The sequence below is a fragment of the Gracilinanus agilis genome, chromosome 4 (genome assembly GCF_016433145.1).
Source record: "Gracilinanus agilis isolate LMUSP501 chromosome 4, AgileGrace, whole genome shotgun sequence".
Lineage (NCBI taxonomy): Eukaryota > Metazoa > Chordata > Mammalia > Didelphimorphia > Didelphidae > Gracilinanus > Gracilinanus agilis.
In genome coordinates this window covers 13,627,565-13,644,569 of record NC_058133.1, presented here as the reverse complement: position 1 = coordinate 13,644,569, position 17,005 = coordinate 13,627,565, and the positions used below count along the sequence as shown (strand labels likewise).

The 17,005-nt window shown below is 38.4% G+C and overlaps 1 protein-coding gene across 1 annotated transcript in view; it reads left to right on the top strand.

Annotated features, from left to right (window-relative positions):
• UBE2U (ubiquitin conjugating enzyme E2 U) overlaps nt 1-17,005 on the top strand; it is a 73,885-nt gene that overhangs the window by 31,542 nt on the left and 25,338 nt on the right. The window contains exon 9 of the mRNA XM_044674129.1: nt 4,067-4,148. Within this exon, the coding sequence (XP_044530064.1) occupies nt 4,067-4,148 (82 nt within the window). The remainder of the gene's footprint in view (nt 1-4,066; nt 4,149-17,005) is intronic.

Below are 17,005 nucleotides of genomic sequence, written 5' to 3'. Positions count from 1 at the left end.
GGGCCCAATTTCAAGTCTACCAACTTCCCCAAACTGGGATCTATATCCTCACCACAGGCCTAGAATGGGACTTCTGGCCTCACTTTGGGCCCACACAAATCAGGCAGCAAAGACTGCCTAGGCTGGGATTCCAGAACTCACTGCTGGTTTACTTGGAACTTTAAGGAGTCTTCATTGGTTTGGACCTCTATTTGCCCAGGTAGGATCTCGGGGTCTAGATATTGGCTTGGGGGTTCAGTTTCAGAACTTGACACATTAGATGTGGGGTGTGTGTGTGTGTGTGTGTGTGTGTATGTGTGTGTTTGGTGGAGCTTGCTTTTGGCTTTCTCCTTACTCCTTACTGTAGCCTCCTGTTGGCCATGCTCCCCTCTCACCCCAGGGTCCCAGATGTTCTCTGACTAACTTTTAGGTTTTTCTCTCCTTGGAATTGCCAAACTCTGTCTCCTTGTTGTTTCTTTCACTCTTGTATTCATTTTGTAGTGTTATTTTATGATTGGCTAGACAGGATTCTCATGGTGGTTTCAAGCTTCCCTGCTTCTTCTAAGTCTCAATTTTCTCATCTGCAAAATGGGAATAATAAATAAAAGTGAATAGTTAGCATTTATGTAATGTCCTTACATTACAATGAGATAGATTACAAAAATTAGAGCACTATATAAAAGTCCTCTATTATTACTCTTATTATCACTAATTTAAATATCATTAAATATAGGATATCTCCAACTCTACTCCAACTATCATGGTATAACAGCAACCAAGAGGCTCGGCTTGGAATCTGGTCACACATGGAGAGCATTGATGACAGATTTGGAACTCCATAAAGAAATGTTTAGGAGAAGGGATTCTTTGAGACCACTGGGACTTGTCACATAGAGGGGAGGCTTCCTGCTGTTCCTTTGTTGTCATCAAGACAGACAAAACAGTCTGTAGGCATCCAGGAGATATTTGCTTTCACCATAGGAGTTCCCGATCTACTGCCAAGACCAGGGGCCATGAGCCATCAAAATGGTGGCAAACCTAAAAGGCAATGGGAGTGAGTAGATGAAGTGGTGGGTCCCAAGTGTGAAGAACGAAGACCTGTCTCTAATTCTGTCACCTAGAATTGACTGAACTAGGGATAAATTGGTTAAGGCTCAGAATCTCAATCCTTTCATTTTTTTCACTGGGGAGTCTAATATGGCTCTTACCTTCTTCATAGTCAGAAATTTGGGGTTTTATTTTTTGGTGCTGGGGCAAAGTACACCAAAAAGGCAGCTGGATATGGAGCCAGGACTTAGATCTCAATGCCTTCTATGTTACTGGCCACCTGCATGACCTTGGGCAAGTTTTTAAATCTCTCTGGGCTTTAGTTTCCTCAACTGTAAAGAGAGGTCATTGGACTCAGTAGCCTCTAAGATCCTTTGTAGTTCTAAATCTGTCATCTTTTGAGTCTTCCAAATGACTGGACATGACTGGACTCTTCCTTTAACTTCCAATATAGAAACTCCACTACTAATTCAGCTTGATGATTTCTCTGTCATTTAAAATCTTAGTGGGTCACCTGAAGCCACAGAGAGGGTAAGTGATCCATCCATGGTCACAAAGCCTTAGGTGTCTGAGGCTGACCTTGAAGCCAGGCCTTCTTGACTCCAGACTTGGCTTGTCTTTACCTCCCTTCTCCTTGCCTCTTGACAGTTCAGAGGAGATAACTCCAGATGGAAAGTGTTCTTGGTAGGTAAATATGCTAAAGAAAGAATGAGAAAGGGTTCTTGTATTTCTCATTCTGAGGCATTCTTAGAGGTTCCCAGGGATATCAGAGAACACTTCAATGCTCTTTCTTCTGATATGTTTCCCCTTCCATTTCAAGGAAAACTAGAGATATCCTGGCAGTTGAGGGCAGAGGGTTATAGAGGAGGGAGAAGGCACATTTGAGACTGAGATACATTACTTAATGTGTGTGGACAGTGTATGAGTTCCCATTTCTAAAAGTCCATTTTAAAATACTCCAATGTCCATGGATGGTACCCTAATGGCAACTAAATAAAAAAAACACTTTTACTGTCTCATTTCAACCCATTAAATAATAATAACAATGTAAATAATGATAATTGATATAATAGATAGTACATATATATATACATATATATATATGTATGTATACACACACACACTCATATATATTATCTGGAACTAGGTAGGTGATACAGTGAATAGAGAGATGGGACCTTACCTTCCTCATGAGGTTGTCAAAAGTTTTTATTTCTAGTTTCTTTTTGTTGAGGTAGAGTATAATGGAAAGGCAACTATATTTGAAGCCAAAAGTTGAATTTGAATCCAATATAAAGTCAGGAAAGCCTGAGTTCAAGCCTAGCCTTACACACTAAGCCTTCATCTGTCTCAGTTTCCTCAACTCTAAAATGAGGATAAAAATAACACCTACTTCCCAGCATCTTTTTGATGATCAAATGATTTCATAGTTGTAAAAATATTATTATTATTGTTGTTGTTGTTTTTATCCTCCCAGCCACCCTGGGAGATAAGTACTATTATAAATATCCTCATTTTACAAAGGACACCAAAATTGGCAGAAGTTAAATGATTTGCCCAGGCTATTCACACAGTGCTTTAAGATTTACAAAGGCCATTTTAACCTCCAAACACTCTATAGGACAGGTATCGCTGTGATCTTCATTTTATATTAGATGATCCTGACTCAATGATTTTCCCATTGTCACACCAGCAAAGTGCTGAAGTGCTCTACTTGGCTTTGGCCCCAAATCACTATTAATGGGACCTTTCTCTGAGATTTTGACTTGAATCTATGATAATGAAAAGTCCATCAGGTGGCCACATGGTGGCCTTGGAATCAGAGAGTGTGGGTTCAAACCCCACCTTTGATACTACTGGCCTGACCTTCAGCAAGGTATTTAACCTTCTTGGGCCACTTAATCTTCAACTATAAAAATGAAGGAGTTAGTCTAGAAAATTTATGAGGGTCCCTACTATCCCAAATCTGGGATTCTATAAATAAGCAGCATTATACAATTCCCAGATGGGGAAAGTCATAGGACACTCTGAATTTCAGAATTACAAGTGACCTCAGAGGTAATTTAGTCTAATCCATACCCAACAAAGAATCTCCCTTATTGGTTTGATGGTCATCCAACATTTTGCTTTCAGATCTCTTATGGAAAGAACTCTCCTCCCTAGGAGGAGGAAAGGAACTCGCCACCTCTCTAGGCATCTCCTTACACTTTTGGGTAACTAATCTTTAGGAAGCTTTCCCTAACATCAAACCTCAATTTGCCCTTTTGCAATCCTCCCAATTCTGCCCTCTGGGGCTAAATAGAATAAACTTAATCCCTCTCTCACTGACAATCTCTCAAGTTCTTAAAGACAATTCTGGTGTAATCCATGAGTCTCCTTTTCTCTAGGCTAAACATCCTCAGTTCCTTTGACTGAAATTCTTCAGGCATGCATTCAGGACCCCTACCTGTTCTGGCCATCCTCTTCTGGACGCTGTCCAGTTTATCAATACCCTTCTGAAAATGTGGTTTCTGGAACTGAACTCTGTACTCCACTCTTGACAATTTAATGGAATGTGACATGTACATCAATCAGCAAACACTTATTAAATGCCTATTATGTGCTGGGCTCTGTGCTATGTATTCACATCTCCTTATTGCCAAGTAAGCTGCTTAATGAAAGACATTAAATGACATTTAGTGAAAGGCATTAAATGCTACTTAGTGAAGTCATTAAATCAGGCTGAGATATGAGCATTGAGCAATTCTGAACTCATTAATATAGTGAAAATTTTAGTTTGAAGTTAAGTAAAGATTTCCACAAGTTATGATGGGAAAGACCATTGAGCCTCATCTTGACCTTAGGAGATCCTGCTTCTGATGCTGGCTAGCTCTCTGACCCTGGATGAATCACTTACTGTTCCAGGACCTCAGTTTCCCCATCTGTAAAGCAGGAATAATAATACCATATTACCTGACTCACAGGTATGTCGGGAGAAAGATGCTCAGCCAAAACTTGAGCAGTACGTGTGAATTGTTTTTCTGTTTCTCCTTAATTACAGTGACTCATGATCCTAATTTAATGGAACACTTCAAAAAATGGAAGAGCAAGCAAAAAAATACAAATCGAGACTGGGATGCCAAGTAAGTAGCTTGAGTTCTGATTGTGATTATCAAGTAGAATGAAAGCTCCCCGAGGGCAGCAGGTGTCATTTTTGGTTCTGTATTCCCAGAGCCCAGACTGGGCACACGAGGCCCTGAAAGAATCCTTGTTGATCAAATAGATGGAACATTTAATCCTCATCTTAAAAGACATCACAGGAAACCTTTCCAAACATTTATTAAGTTTCTCCTGAATGCAGAACATTGGATGAATCCAATGGTTAAAGAAGATAGGATTCTTGCCCTCACAGAATCCACTATCAAATAAGTGGTAAAATACAGGCAGAAATATGAAACCCACCAAAAGGACTGAGTCTAATACAAAATGATGCATGATCAGTCAATCGACAAATGTTTATTAAGAGCCTGCTGGATACCTGATAAGTACTAAGTGCTAGGGATTACAGGACATAAAGCATTTCCCACTTTTAAGGAATGAAAAGTGAAATCCAGAGGAGCAAATCAAATGCTGTGTGAGATCTGAGGTGGTAGGTAATATCAAGGAAGGTTTTCAGTCCCTTTCTCAATCTTCAGAGTTCTTGGACTCAGGGACACCTACATTTCTGGCTGTGGCTTCATGCCCTTTGCAGCTGAGAAAGGAAACTCCTGAGAAATCTCCATTCAGGGAGGATCCAGGGGAGTTGAGGTGGTCAGTGGAGATTTGGGAATTCTTGGCTAAGGCATCTCCAAAACAGGAGCATCAGTAAGAGTTTGAAAAGGTAGAGAAGAGATATGGTCCAGGGGTCAACAAGAAGGGACCCAGACAGCAGGCGTAGCTTTCTTCAGGCTCCTGAAATATGTCCAAAAGTTGGGCTTTTGGGTACTCCCACATGAGCTGCAACACGACAGCTTTTTATGATCACCTATAATTCATAGGATAATCATAGACTGAGAGCTTCAAGGACCTTAGAAGTCATCGAACCCAACTCTCTTATTGTGCAGATGAAGAAATTAAATTACTTGTCCAAAATTAGAGTGCACAAACAAAGGCATGGATGGGGGAGAGCATAGGACGCATAAAAAAGATAATGAGTAATCTAACAAAAACTAAAAAGGAAGAAAGGGGTCATGTTATGGAGGTCCTGGAATGTCAGGCTATGATGCTAGATTGTATTTAATAGTCATTAGGGAGGCACTGAGCAATTTTAAGCTGCAGAATGACACATTCAGATAAGCTCTCAAACAGTTTCTGAAGATATTTAAGGAGCTTCAATCAAACTTTTACAAATACAGGGAAGAGAGAAGAAATGTGTGCAGAAGAGGACTCATGCTATCAGGGCAGCTGCTACCATTGGGGCTACTGTGCTAATTTTAACATATACTTTATTTTTTTTTTTAATTTAAATTTTTAATTTTTAGAAAAAAAATTTCCATGGTTACATGATTCATGTTCTTACTTTCCCCTCCACTCCCCCACTGGGGAATGGCTTGATTTTTTATACAATTGATTTAGCTTCTTGTATATTTGAGTAATTAAACCTCTGTCAGAGTTTTTTGCTATAAAGATTTCTTCCCAGTTTGTTGTTTCCCTTCTGATTTTGGTTACATTGTTTTTGTTTGTACAAAACCTTTTTAATTTAATGTAATTGAAATTGTTTGTTTTACATTTTGTAATTTTTTCTAACTCTTGCTTGGTTTTAAAAGCTTTCCGTTCCCAGAGATCTGACAAGTAGACTATACTTTGTTCACCTAATTTACTTATAGCTTCCTTCTTTATATTCAAGTCATTCACTCATTCTGAATTTATCTTGGTGAAGGGTGTGAGATGTTGATCTTAACCTAATTTCTCCCATATAGTTTTCCAGTTTTCCCAGCAGTTGAGGGTCCAGGGTTCAAGTCTCTGTTTGGGTGCCAATTGCCGAAATCTATTTATCATCTCTGGATAATCTGATAAGGATGGCTTAATTGATAAGAAAGTAACAGGACAGGAGAGATGATCTTTCTATTAGCTCATAGCTGCTTCTCCTAAGTGCCATTGAGTCACAAATTTATTATTTATGAAATTAAAGTTCCCTTTCACCCCAAAAGTATGGAGAGAGTTTTACAGCTTCCCAGACATTGCAATTAGTTTAGACAACACACAGAAACCTCAGAAACTTCAAGGTGAAGATAAGAACCAGGCTGGACTTTGTTACCTGATTATTAGCAAGCTGAGTCTGGGAATATTTTGCTAGCTCAGGAAGTCCTTGACTGTCTAAAACAACTTTTTGAGACCTGGCAGCTGCATGCCTGACCAAAGGGGAGAATGTTAACCTCTTGCCTGCTGATTTGCTAGGAACTTAAAGTTTTCCAATAAGGTTATAATGTTTTTCCAATAAAAAAAGGTATGGATCATAAAAGGAGTCGAAAGAGGAATCTCATATTTTTGTCTGTTTGGGACTCTGTTTCTCTTATTGGCCTCCCACAAAATAGTGGATTTTTGTCCCAAAAGTTAGGCTCTTTGGGTTTATCATAGACTGTCTTGCTAATGTCACTTATCCCAAGTCTATTCACCCTTCTGTCTCTTAGCCAGTACCATATTGTTTTGATGACCACTGCTTTTTAGTACAGTTTAATATCTGGTACTGCTAGGCCACCTTCCTTCACATTTTTTTCCATTATTTCCCTTGATATTCTTGATCTTTTGTTCTTCCAAATGAACTTTGTTATAGTTTTTTTCTCATTCAGTAAAAAAGTTTCTTGGTAGTTTGGCACTAAATAAGTAAATTAATTTAACATATGCTCTAAAAATCAAACCATCCATTATAGAGATCCCAAGTTTCATGGAGAATCCTCCTTCTTCTGTTCTTTGTTTATGGAAATGATGGTATTTGCTTATACCTGTCAAGTTTACAATTTTTAAAAAATAAAGAAGAAAGTTACCAAAATGAAATCAGCAAAACTGAAAACTTATTAGTTTTGCTAAGAGTAGGGATGGTCAGGTCTGACTTAGCTTCAGGCTCTGGATCTTGCCCTCATGAATGTAGCCAAATATTTCAAAAGTTTGTAGGTTCATTTATCATTTTTATGGAACTGGAATTTTTTTCCTGTGGTTACTTGATTCATGTTCTTTCCCTCCCCTCTTTTCACACCCTCCTCCCAAAGCCAATGAACAATTCCACTGGGTTTTATATGTGTTATTGATCAAGACCTATTTCCATATTATTGATATTTGCATTAGGGTGATCATTTAGACTAGACTCTACATCCCCAATCATATCTCCATTGACCCAATTGATTCTGCTCCCTTTGCTCTGCATCAATTCCTGGAGGTTGTTCCAGGAACTGGAATTTTTTGTAGGAGTTGCCTCAAAGGCAGAGGAACCAGACATCTTGTATCTTGCATTCTCACTTTCTAAATGGTCTTCCCAAATGCCTCCTACATGAGCGATGTGAGTCTTTTTTTCTGTCTTGTAACGATGGACTAGAGAGGCAGCATGGTAGAGACAGCATTGGGTCATAGTCAGGTTCCAGTCTCACTTTTTTATATATATATATTTTTTTTAATTTTTTAAACCCTTAACTTCTGTGTATTGACTTATAGGTGGAAGATTGGTAAGGGTAGGCAATGGGGGTCAAGTGACTTGCCCAGGGTCACACAGCTGGGAAGTGTCTGAGGTCAGCTTTGAACCTAGGTCCTTCCATCTCTGGGCCTAGTACTCTATCCATTATACTATCTAGCTACTCTACCAGTTTCCTCATTTGTAAAATGAGTTGGATTGGGAAATGGCAAACAGCTCCAGTGACTTTGCCAAGAAAATCTCAAGTGAAGTCACAATGAGATGGATACAACTGAGAAACAACTAGGCAACAACATCATAGATTTAGATCTAGAGGCAATACCTTGCCATGTCAAAAAGAGTGCTGAATTTGGTATTCAAAGCCTGAGTTCAAATCCCAGTTCTATTAATTAAAGCCCATACAATACTAAGTCTTTCAGTCTCAAATTCTTCTTCTTTAAAATGAGATTAGATTGGGCTGGCTTCTGAAGCCCTCTCTGGCTCCATCGTCAGTGGTGGTATGGTCCTGAGCTCCAGAGCCCAAAGGGACCCCAGAGTCCACCCAGTCCAACTTCACCATTTAACAGTTGAAAGAACCAAAGCCCAGAGAAGCTAAATTGCCCAAGGCCAATATGGAAATAGGTATCAAGTGATAACATTTGTACAACCCAGTGGAATGGCTTATCAGCTCTGGGAAGTGGGGGTGAGGGGGAGAGGAGAGGGAAAGAAAATGAATCATGTGAACGTGGAAAAATATTTTTTAAAGTAAAATAAAAATCAAATTGCCCAAGGCCACATAGGTAGTAACTAACAGTAAAGGTACCATGAATACCATGATCATAGCAAAGGCAAAGCTGGAGGCCTTAATAATAAAAATAATAAGATTCAGTACTTTGGATTTCTCTGGTTCTCAAAGTCCTTCTGAAAACTTCAGGCTTCCACCTTTAACAGTATAATTCAAACGATATTTTTCATCTGATTTTCTTCTCTTGGTTGACTTCAGCAATAACTTTTCTTGAAGCCCAAATTGAAGGAATGCATTTTCCCCTCCTCTTTGATATTTTTCAACTTTCAAAATGAATTAGGAGTAAGAGAGCAGCCTCTATTAAGCTGAATTGGAGGGTAGTGCAGGCCTGCTGTTTCCTGACGGCCAGTGTGGGGCTTCTTTGAGAGTGGAAGAAACCTTCTAGACGAGGAGGTTAATTCTCCTCTGACACGACTTCCTGACTGATTTCCTGTAACAGAACAGCTTTGTCTTATTTCTGGGCTAATCAATTCATTATGAATACCCCAGCACCCCCCAGTGCCCCCAAAGCCAGGAAAAGTCAGATCTTGTCACTTTCAACTTCTCTGTCCATTTGGACATGTGGCGGAGGCAACTGGTCACTACTGGAGCTTTGCATGTTTCGCCCATATTATGATGAAAGTTTTGAACAAATCACTGTATGCCTTGATGACCCTGTCAAGAGAAAATGCTCACACTCTATGCCATCTGGTGGCTGATGAGAACTTCTTTGGAGTGTTTCAACTGTGGATTTCATTAGTTAAAAACAGACTCAAACTTTGGGCTGCCCAATTCCTCACTACTTTTCATGGGCAGAGGTGACACAAATATTTTCTTGTGGTTAGTTTTTGAAATATGGAAGTCTTATATGGAAAAGGTCAGAAGAACGGTTACATTCAGGACTGATCAGTAAATAAATGAGAATCATTCACAGAATCATAGATTTAGATCCAGAAAGGATCCTAGCAGTCACCTAGTCCAACCACTATTTTTTTTTTTTTATGATTGAGGAAACTAAGGCCCAGACGATTAAATGAATGTTTCTAGATCATCCAGTAGAAGTAACAGCTTAGGGTATTAAGTTCAGGTTCTCTTTTTCCAAATTGACAGGAACCAAAATCCTCAAGCATTAATTGAGCATGTACTATGGGTCAGGCATTACACTAAGAGCTGGGGACACAAAGGAATTCAGTACCCTTTCCAGTATTCTGATTTGGTTTGGTTTGGGCCAGGAAATCTTGAGGGGTTCCTAAAGTATGACCTTAATCATAGTAAGCCTGTTCAAGTATTTGAAACAAAGAGATGCTAATAATTGTTTCTGATGATTATATCGATGAGTATTCAGTCTGAATATGGCTTGAATTAGGGGCATTCTATAAAACATAATTGGAAGACCCAGGCGTGATGTATTGGGAAGAATGGGAAAGTAACCTACCTCTCTGAACCTCAGTTTCCCCAAATTCAAAATATTAATAATACCTACTTCATGGGGGAGTTGAGTTGGCTGGGGACCAGGACTCCATACTTATTCTTGGCCCTCTCTTCTCTATACCACTTGCCTTTCACCCATGGTCTTGATCTTTTACGCTGCTGATCTTCTTCTCTTTGGAAATTTGGACTCCTTCTCAGGATGCCCTAGGTCTCATAGGCATACTTTCACATTTTTGCAAAAATCCAGTCCTTCTTGAAGTTTTGGGGGGCTTCCTCTTCCTCATACCTTCTCTCCCCCCACCTATTTATGTATTATTTTCTTCCATTAGCAAGTGAGCTCTTTAAGGGTAGGACTTGTTTATATTTGTCCACAGTTCATAGCATAGTACCTAGAACGCAGTAAGAATTCAATAAAGATTTGCTTGCTGTCTCTCATGTATATATGCACACATATAATAAGAAAATATACATTATGTAATACTCTTTGTTTAAATTTTAGAGCGCCATACAAATGCAGCCATTGTTATTAAAGGTCCTCTCAAAACTTTCACATAGGGGGCAGCTGGGTAGCTCAGTAGTTGGAGAGCCAAGCCTTGAGACAGGAGGTCCTGGGTTCAAATAGGGCCTCAAACACTTCCTAGCTGTGGGTGACCCTGGGTAAGTCACTTGACCCCCGTTGCCCACCCTTACCACTCTTCTGAGGTGGAAGAGAAGTTTTTTGTTTGTTTGTTTTTTAACATTCCTATATATCATATAGTTAGAAATCTTGTACTCTTGGACTTCATCTCCCAGCATCCCTTTTCCTGAGCCCCCACATTTAAGTCTTCACACATTGTTTATAGTTGGCTGTAACTCCACTTCTCTAGTCTCTTTTTCTGCATGTGTGGCTGGGAAAGCTGGATTTTTACTCTAGCCTTTTATGTTAGTTATTATTAATAAATCTTATTAAATATAATACTTAGAATATTGGGTATTAATTTTGCTCCTCACAATATTTATATTTATAAGAATATGATTTTTTAAAATTATGAATGCTAGAATCTCAGTTGTCTAACATCTATTTCTCCCATTCTTAGTTCTCCTCTAACCTTTGCCTGGAGAGAACTGTGGTAATGGCACACACTCTATCACCTTTGGCACTCAATTTCACTTAGGGAAAACTTAATTGGAAGAAAGGTTTTTCTAAGTCCAAGCCTAAATATTCCTGTTCCAGCTCTTACTACCTCCCATTCCTTCCTCTAGAGGCAAGTAGAGAAGTCCAATCCCTCTTCTACATAGTGATCCTTCTAACTCTATCAGAAGGCTATGTAAGGGGTAAAAAGGGGTTTTGATTGAGTGAATATTAAAAGGTTTGGTCACCAGGGAATTGAATAATTATCAATCCCCAATTAAAGAATAACCTCAAGTCAAAATGACTTTTATGGAGAGAGGAGAGAGAGAGAGAGGAGAGAGAGGAGAGAGAGAGAGAGAGGAGAGAGAGAGAGAGAGAGAGAGAGAGAGAGAGAGAGAGAGAGAGATATTAAGAAAGAGGATAAGGTAAGATAATTAACCTGAAAAACTACTAATTTGCTTTGGTCCCTGGTTTAACTGAAGCAGATCTAACTAGTCCTCCATTGGAAAAAGGGCACGCCTTGAGCAGAGGCCCAAAGATCCCCAGGAGGCTTATGAAGCAAAAGCTTCAGTCACAGAGTCTCTTTTGAAAGGGAAGTTCAGGAAGAATTAGTCTTTACACTCACTACGTGGAGTTCTAAGAAAGAGATTTAAGAGCAGTCTCCCCAAGGTCTCAGGGTCCCAGGTCCAGTGCTCCTCCACATCCAAGCAAGAACCAGAAGAGACCCTCAGCTCATTGAACTCTCTTTTTAAAGGGGCCTCTTTTGCATCACTTCCTGTGCTTTACTCTTAATTTATGTGTCCAATCACAACAGACGCTTTTCTTAGGACTGCCCAGGAGGCAGTCAGTAAATTCTGATTTGTCACTCACTCTAGCACACTTGGGCTACAGATTTCCCAACTTGTGAGTTAAGTGAAGATGTTTTCACCTTTTGTGATTAAATCTAAAGATGGGCAGGGTAGATTTAATCTCATTATCACAGCTAGCACCTCTTACCCAAGTTTTCTCCAAGTTAAGAATGTCCAGTTTCTCTACATTGAGCTTCTCATGGCATATTCTCTAGTCTTTCAACACCTCAGGCATTTTATAATTTAAATATTTATTATTTAATATTATTATATTAACCCACCTGTCTGGCAGCTCCCTAAAATGTGCTACCTCAAACTCAACACAGAACTCATGATGCTGTTTGACTGGGGTAGAGATAACAAAATTACATCTTCCAGGTCCATGGTCCATTAAACTTCTATTTAAAAAATATGTAGTGGGGTCAGGTAGGTGACTCAATGGATAGAGAGCCATGCCTAGAGAATGGAACATTCTGGGTTCAAATCTGGCCTCAGAAATTTCCTATCTGTGTGACCCTGGACAAGTAACCCAGCCCCAATCACCTAACCCCCATTACCTAGTCCATACTGTTCTTCTGTCTTGGAATCAATATTTAGTATAGATTTTATGATGGAAGGTAAGAGTTAAATAAATAAATGTGTGTGTGAATATATATACATACACATATGTGTGTATATATTTATACATACTAGATTTAATAATCTATGCAAAAAAGAATAAGAAAGATGAAATTAATTATTAATGTCTGTAGAGTTTGTTTTTTTAATTTAATTTTGTTTTCTCTCAGTCACATGTAAAAGGTTTTCAATATTTTTCAAAGACTATTGAGTCTCCAATTCTTTCCCTCCCACCCCATCCTTACACAACCCTCCCCTTGAGATGGCAAGCAATTTCATATACATTTTAAATGTGCAATCATGTAAAACTTTCCCCCATATTAATCCTTTTATGTAAGGAAACTTGAACAAAAAGAAATTAAGAAAGTGAAAAAATATTTGCTTTCATCTGGATTCAGATTGTAATTAGGCTTTTTTCTCTCAAAGTAGATAACATTTTTTATCATGAATCATTTTGGATAGTCTTGGATCATTGTATTGCTGAGAATAGCTAAGTTATTCACAGTTGTTCATTATATTCTTGTCACTGCATACACTGTTCTCCTGGTTTTGCTTATTTCACTCTGCTTTAGTTCATGTGAGTCTTTCCAGGTTTTTTGGAGTCAGCCCAACAGTATTACAACCATATACTATAACTTACTTGGCCATTCCTCAATTGATGGGTATCCCCTCATTTTCCAAATCTTTTGGAACCCAAAAAAGAGCTGTTTTAAATATTTTTCTACATATAGGTCCTTCCCCTTTTTGTTTTTTATCTCTTTGGGATACAAATCTCATAATGGAATTGCTGGATCTAAAAATATGTACTTGTTTATCACACTTGAGCATAGATTCAAATTACTCTCTAGAATGATTGAATCAGTTCATAACTCCCACAACAGTGAATTTTTATCTCAATTTTCCCACTTTTCTTCCAAGTTTTGCCATTTTCTTTTTCTGTTATGATAACCAATCTAATAGGAGTAAGTTCTTTTAAATTGTGTTTCTCCAATTAATAGTGATTTAGGGCATTTTTTTTTGTTTTGAACAACTAAAGAGAGCTTTAATTACTTTGAGAACTGCTTGTTCATAATCTTTGATGATTTATCATTTGGGGAATGACTTGTAATCTTATATACTCAAGTGATTTCACTATATATTTGATAAATGAGGCCTTTATTAAAGGTGTGACTCTGCAACATTTATCTCATATTATTAAGAGCTTTTATTTATGTCCATCTTACAAATGTGGAAACTGAAAAAAAGACAGATTAAATTACTCACCCAGTCACACAGCTGGAAACTGAGCCACACAGGGCTTAGGACACAAAGTTGGCAAGTGTCTGAGGATGGAACCTCCTGAGCCAGGGATCTATCCACTGTCATGAGTGGAAAGAGTGACACAGCGAGAGTCATTTCACTCGTTACCTTTGGGACTTTGGGCAAGCAACACAATTCTCTGGGACTCAGTATTGTGTTCTACAAAATGAGAAGACTGGACAGGATCAGGTCTTGGGTTCCTTCTAGCTCTCACACCAATGGAAGTGATTTTCTTTTCTCTCCTAATCAGAATATGATTCAAGTTGAACAAAAGTTGAAAGTGATACTATCTAACCTTCAGGTATTTTGGTCCCTGATGACAGGTATGTGGGATCAATACTGGTAAAAAAATGTGCACAATTATGAATACTGTGTATTATTCTCCATTCTATTTTCCCCATTTCATTTCTGACCACCAACTCCCTCAATTTATCTTCTTTTCTATCAGTCCCATCCCCTTTCTCTTAATTCCTTCCCCTTCTACCTTCCTGTAGGGTAAGATAGTTTTCTATAATATATTGATTGTGAAAATAAGGTTCACATAACCCCCTCCCCTTTCTCATGTTCCCCACCCACTATAAACACTCTTTCATCCCTCTTTTATGTGTGATAATTTACCTCATTCTATTTTTCCTTTTCCCTTGTAAGGAATTAAATTTAGGGGTTTGACTAAATATGTGAGAATTCTAAATTAATATTATGTTTGCCAATTTTAAAATATTATAGCTCAAGCCAAAATGACTTTTAGTAGCTTTATTTACAAAAAGGTGGAAAGAGTAAGAGTAGAGAAATACAAAAAGAGGGTAGAGAAGATGTCTAGCCTATCAAAGCTTGTTAACCCTCAACTGGAGGACCAGGTGTTCCACCAATGCTGCCTCCTCTAAGAGGGGAAGGCCTCTCCGGAATTAATCTCTCTCCAGAAAGCCAGGAAAGGAAAGGCCAGCTACTCACTCACACAAGAAACAGTCCAAGAGCCAAGGTCCAACTTGAAGCTGAGGTCCAAGTGCAAAGTCACCACAGCCAAAGTCTCCAGTGAAGCTCCCTCAAAGACTACTTCTGAAGACAACCTTCCAAAGACTATCTCCAGAAGACTGCTGAGAGAAGCTTCTCTCCAGCCAAAGTTCAGGGTTTTTATAGTGATTTCTTGTCCCTTCCCCTCTTCACAGGGGCCAATCACAGCCTCCAAATTGCCCAGCACTGCCCAGGGGGGCAGTGTCTATGGGATTCACACCTCTCATCCTCTGAAGGTATAAGCTCTTATCAAAAGGATTCACAAGTTCCTGACTGATTGAGTTTCTGAGGGTGTTCTTTAAGTAAGTGACCTGTGAATTCTCCTACCTGATGGCTAACAAAGTGCTAAGTAGGAGTGTTTCCAGTTTTTGGTTGATTAAATTAAAAGTTGCTGATTGATAGACAAAGAATGTTTGATTCATACTTAACAACCTCCTTCCAATGCATTTCTCTTTCTCATGCCTTCATTTTATTTTTTTAATATCATCCCATCAAATTCAACTCATAATCTTGCCCTCTGTCTATATGTATTCCTTCTAACTTCCCTAATAATGATAAATTTCTTTGGAATTATAAAAATCATCTCTCTATGAAAGGAAGTACATCTCACTGAATGTCTTTTGATTTCTCTTTCCTGTTTATCTTTTATGCTTCTCTTACGTCTAGTGTTTGAGAGCCAAATTTTCCATTCACCTCTGCTCTTTTCATTGGAAAGGTTTGAATACTATGTATTTTCTAATATTCTATTCCATCAAATACCCTTTTTTTTTATCTGAAGAATTTCAGTTTTTCTGGGTAAGTGATTCTTGATTTAAATCCTAGCTACTTTGTCTTCTGAAATACCATATTCTGGGTCCACTCTCTGATCCTTTAATATAGAAGCTATTATTATTTTGTGTTATTCTGACTATGACTCCATGATATTTAAACTGTTTCTTTTTGGCTGTTTGAAAAATTTTCTCCTTGACTTGGTAGTTCTACAATATCGCTATAATATTGCTGGGAGTTATCTTTTTGGATAAGTGGAGGTGATGAATGGATTTAAATTTCTATTTTGCCTTCTGGTTCTAGAAAATCAGGGAAGTTTTCCTTGATAATTCCTTCAAAGATAATGTCTAAGCCCCCCTTTTTAATCACAGCTTTCAAATAGTCCAGTAATTCTTGAATTATCTCCCCTGAATTAATTTTCTTGGTCAGTTGTTTTTCCAATGCATATTTAACAATTTCTTCAGTTTTTTCCTTCTTTTGACTTTCTTTAATTGTTCCTTGATGTCTCATTGGGTTGTTAGCTTTCATTGGCCTGATTCTGGTTTTTAAGATGTGATTTTCTTGAGTGAGCTTTGTGCCTGCTTTTCTTTTTTGCCAATCCTACTTTGAAAAGAATTTCCTCAGTGAATTTGTGCACTCCTTTTTTTCATATGGTCAAGTGTGCCTTTTAAGACATTATTCTCTTCAGTGTGTTTTTGTATATCTTTTTCCATGTGATCTATTTTGCTTTTGAAGGAGTTCTCTTCATTGGATTTTGGTGACTCTTTTAGCATTGTTCTAATACATATTTTTATGGTATTAATTTCTTCAGTAATATTTCATGATTTAACTGTTATAATTTATTTTCCCAATTTCTCATCTACTTCTCTTATTTGATTTTTTAAATCCTTTTTGATCTCCTTTGATTATTTTGGGACTTGGGAGCTATTCACATTTTTCATTCAATTTTTGAATGCAGTAGTATTGACTCTGTTGTCCATTGAGTTTATGCTTTGGACTTCTCTATCACCAAAATACCTTTCTATATTCAGTTTCATTTTTTGTTGTTTGCTCATTTTCCAGCCTTTTTCTCTTCTTTTAATTAGGAAAAAAATGTTAAATTTGAGGTCAGTAACTATGGTGAAAAGAACATTGTCCCAAACTTCAGGTTCCTTGTACAAATGTGGCCACAAGTACTGGTGTGTGCTATTGCTCCTCCTCACAATGAAATTGCAACCCAGGACTGCTACCTGGATCTGCATATGAGTAAGGCAAAGTGAGTCTCCTGCCCGGAGGCAACAAAGGGACCCCTGCCATTTGCTCCTGAATAGTCGAACAACACCACTCCCCCCTCCCTCACGCCTGCCCCTTCCAGTCTGTGGCTGAGAGCTCTATAAAGCTTTCTTGCTGCTTCAGCTATGCCCAGAGCCTGTTGCTATGGTGGGCTCTGCCTTGGCATGTTGCTTTGTGCTCCTCATTCACCCCTATATGCACCATATCTTTCCTATTGG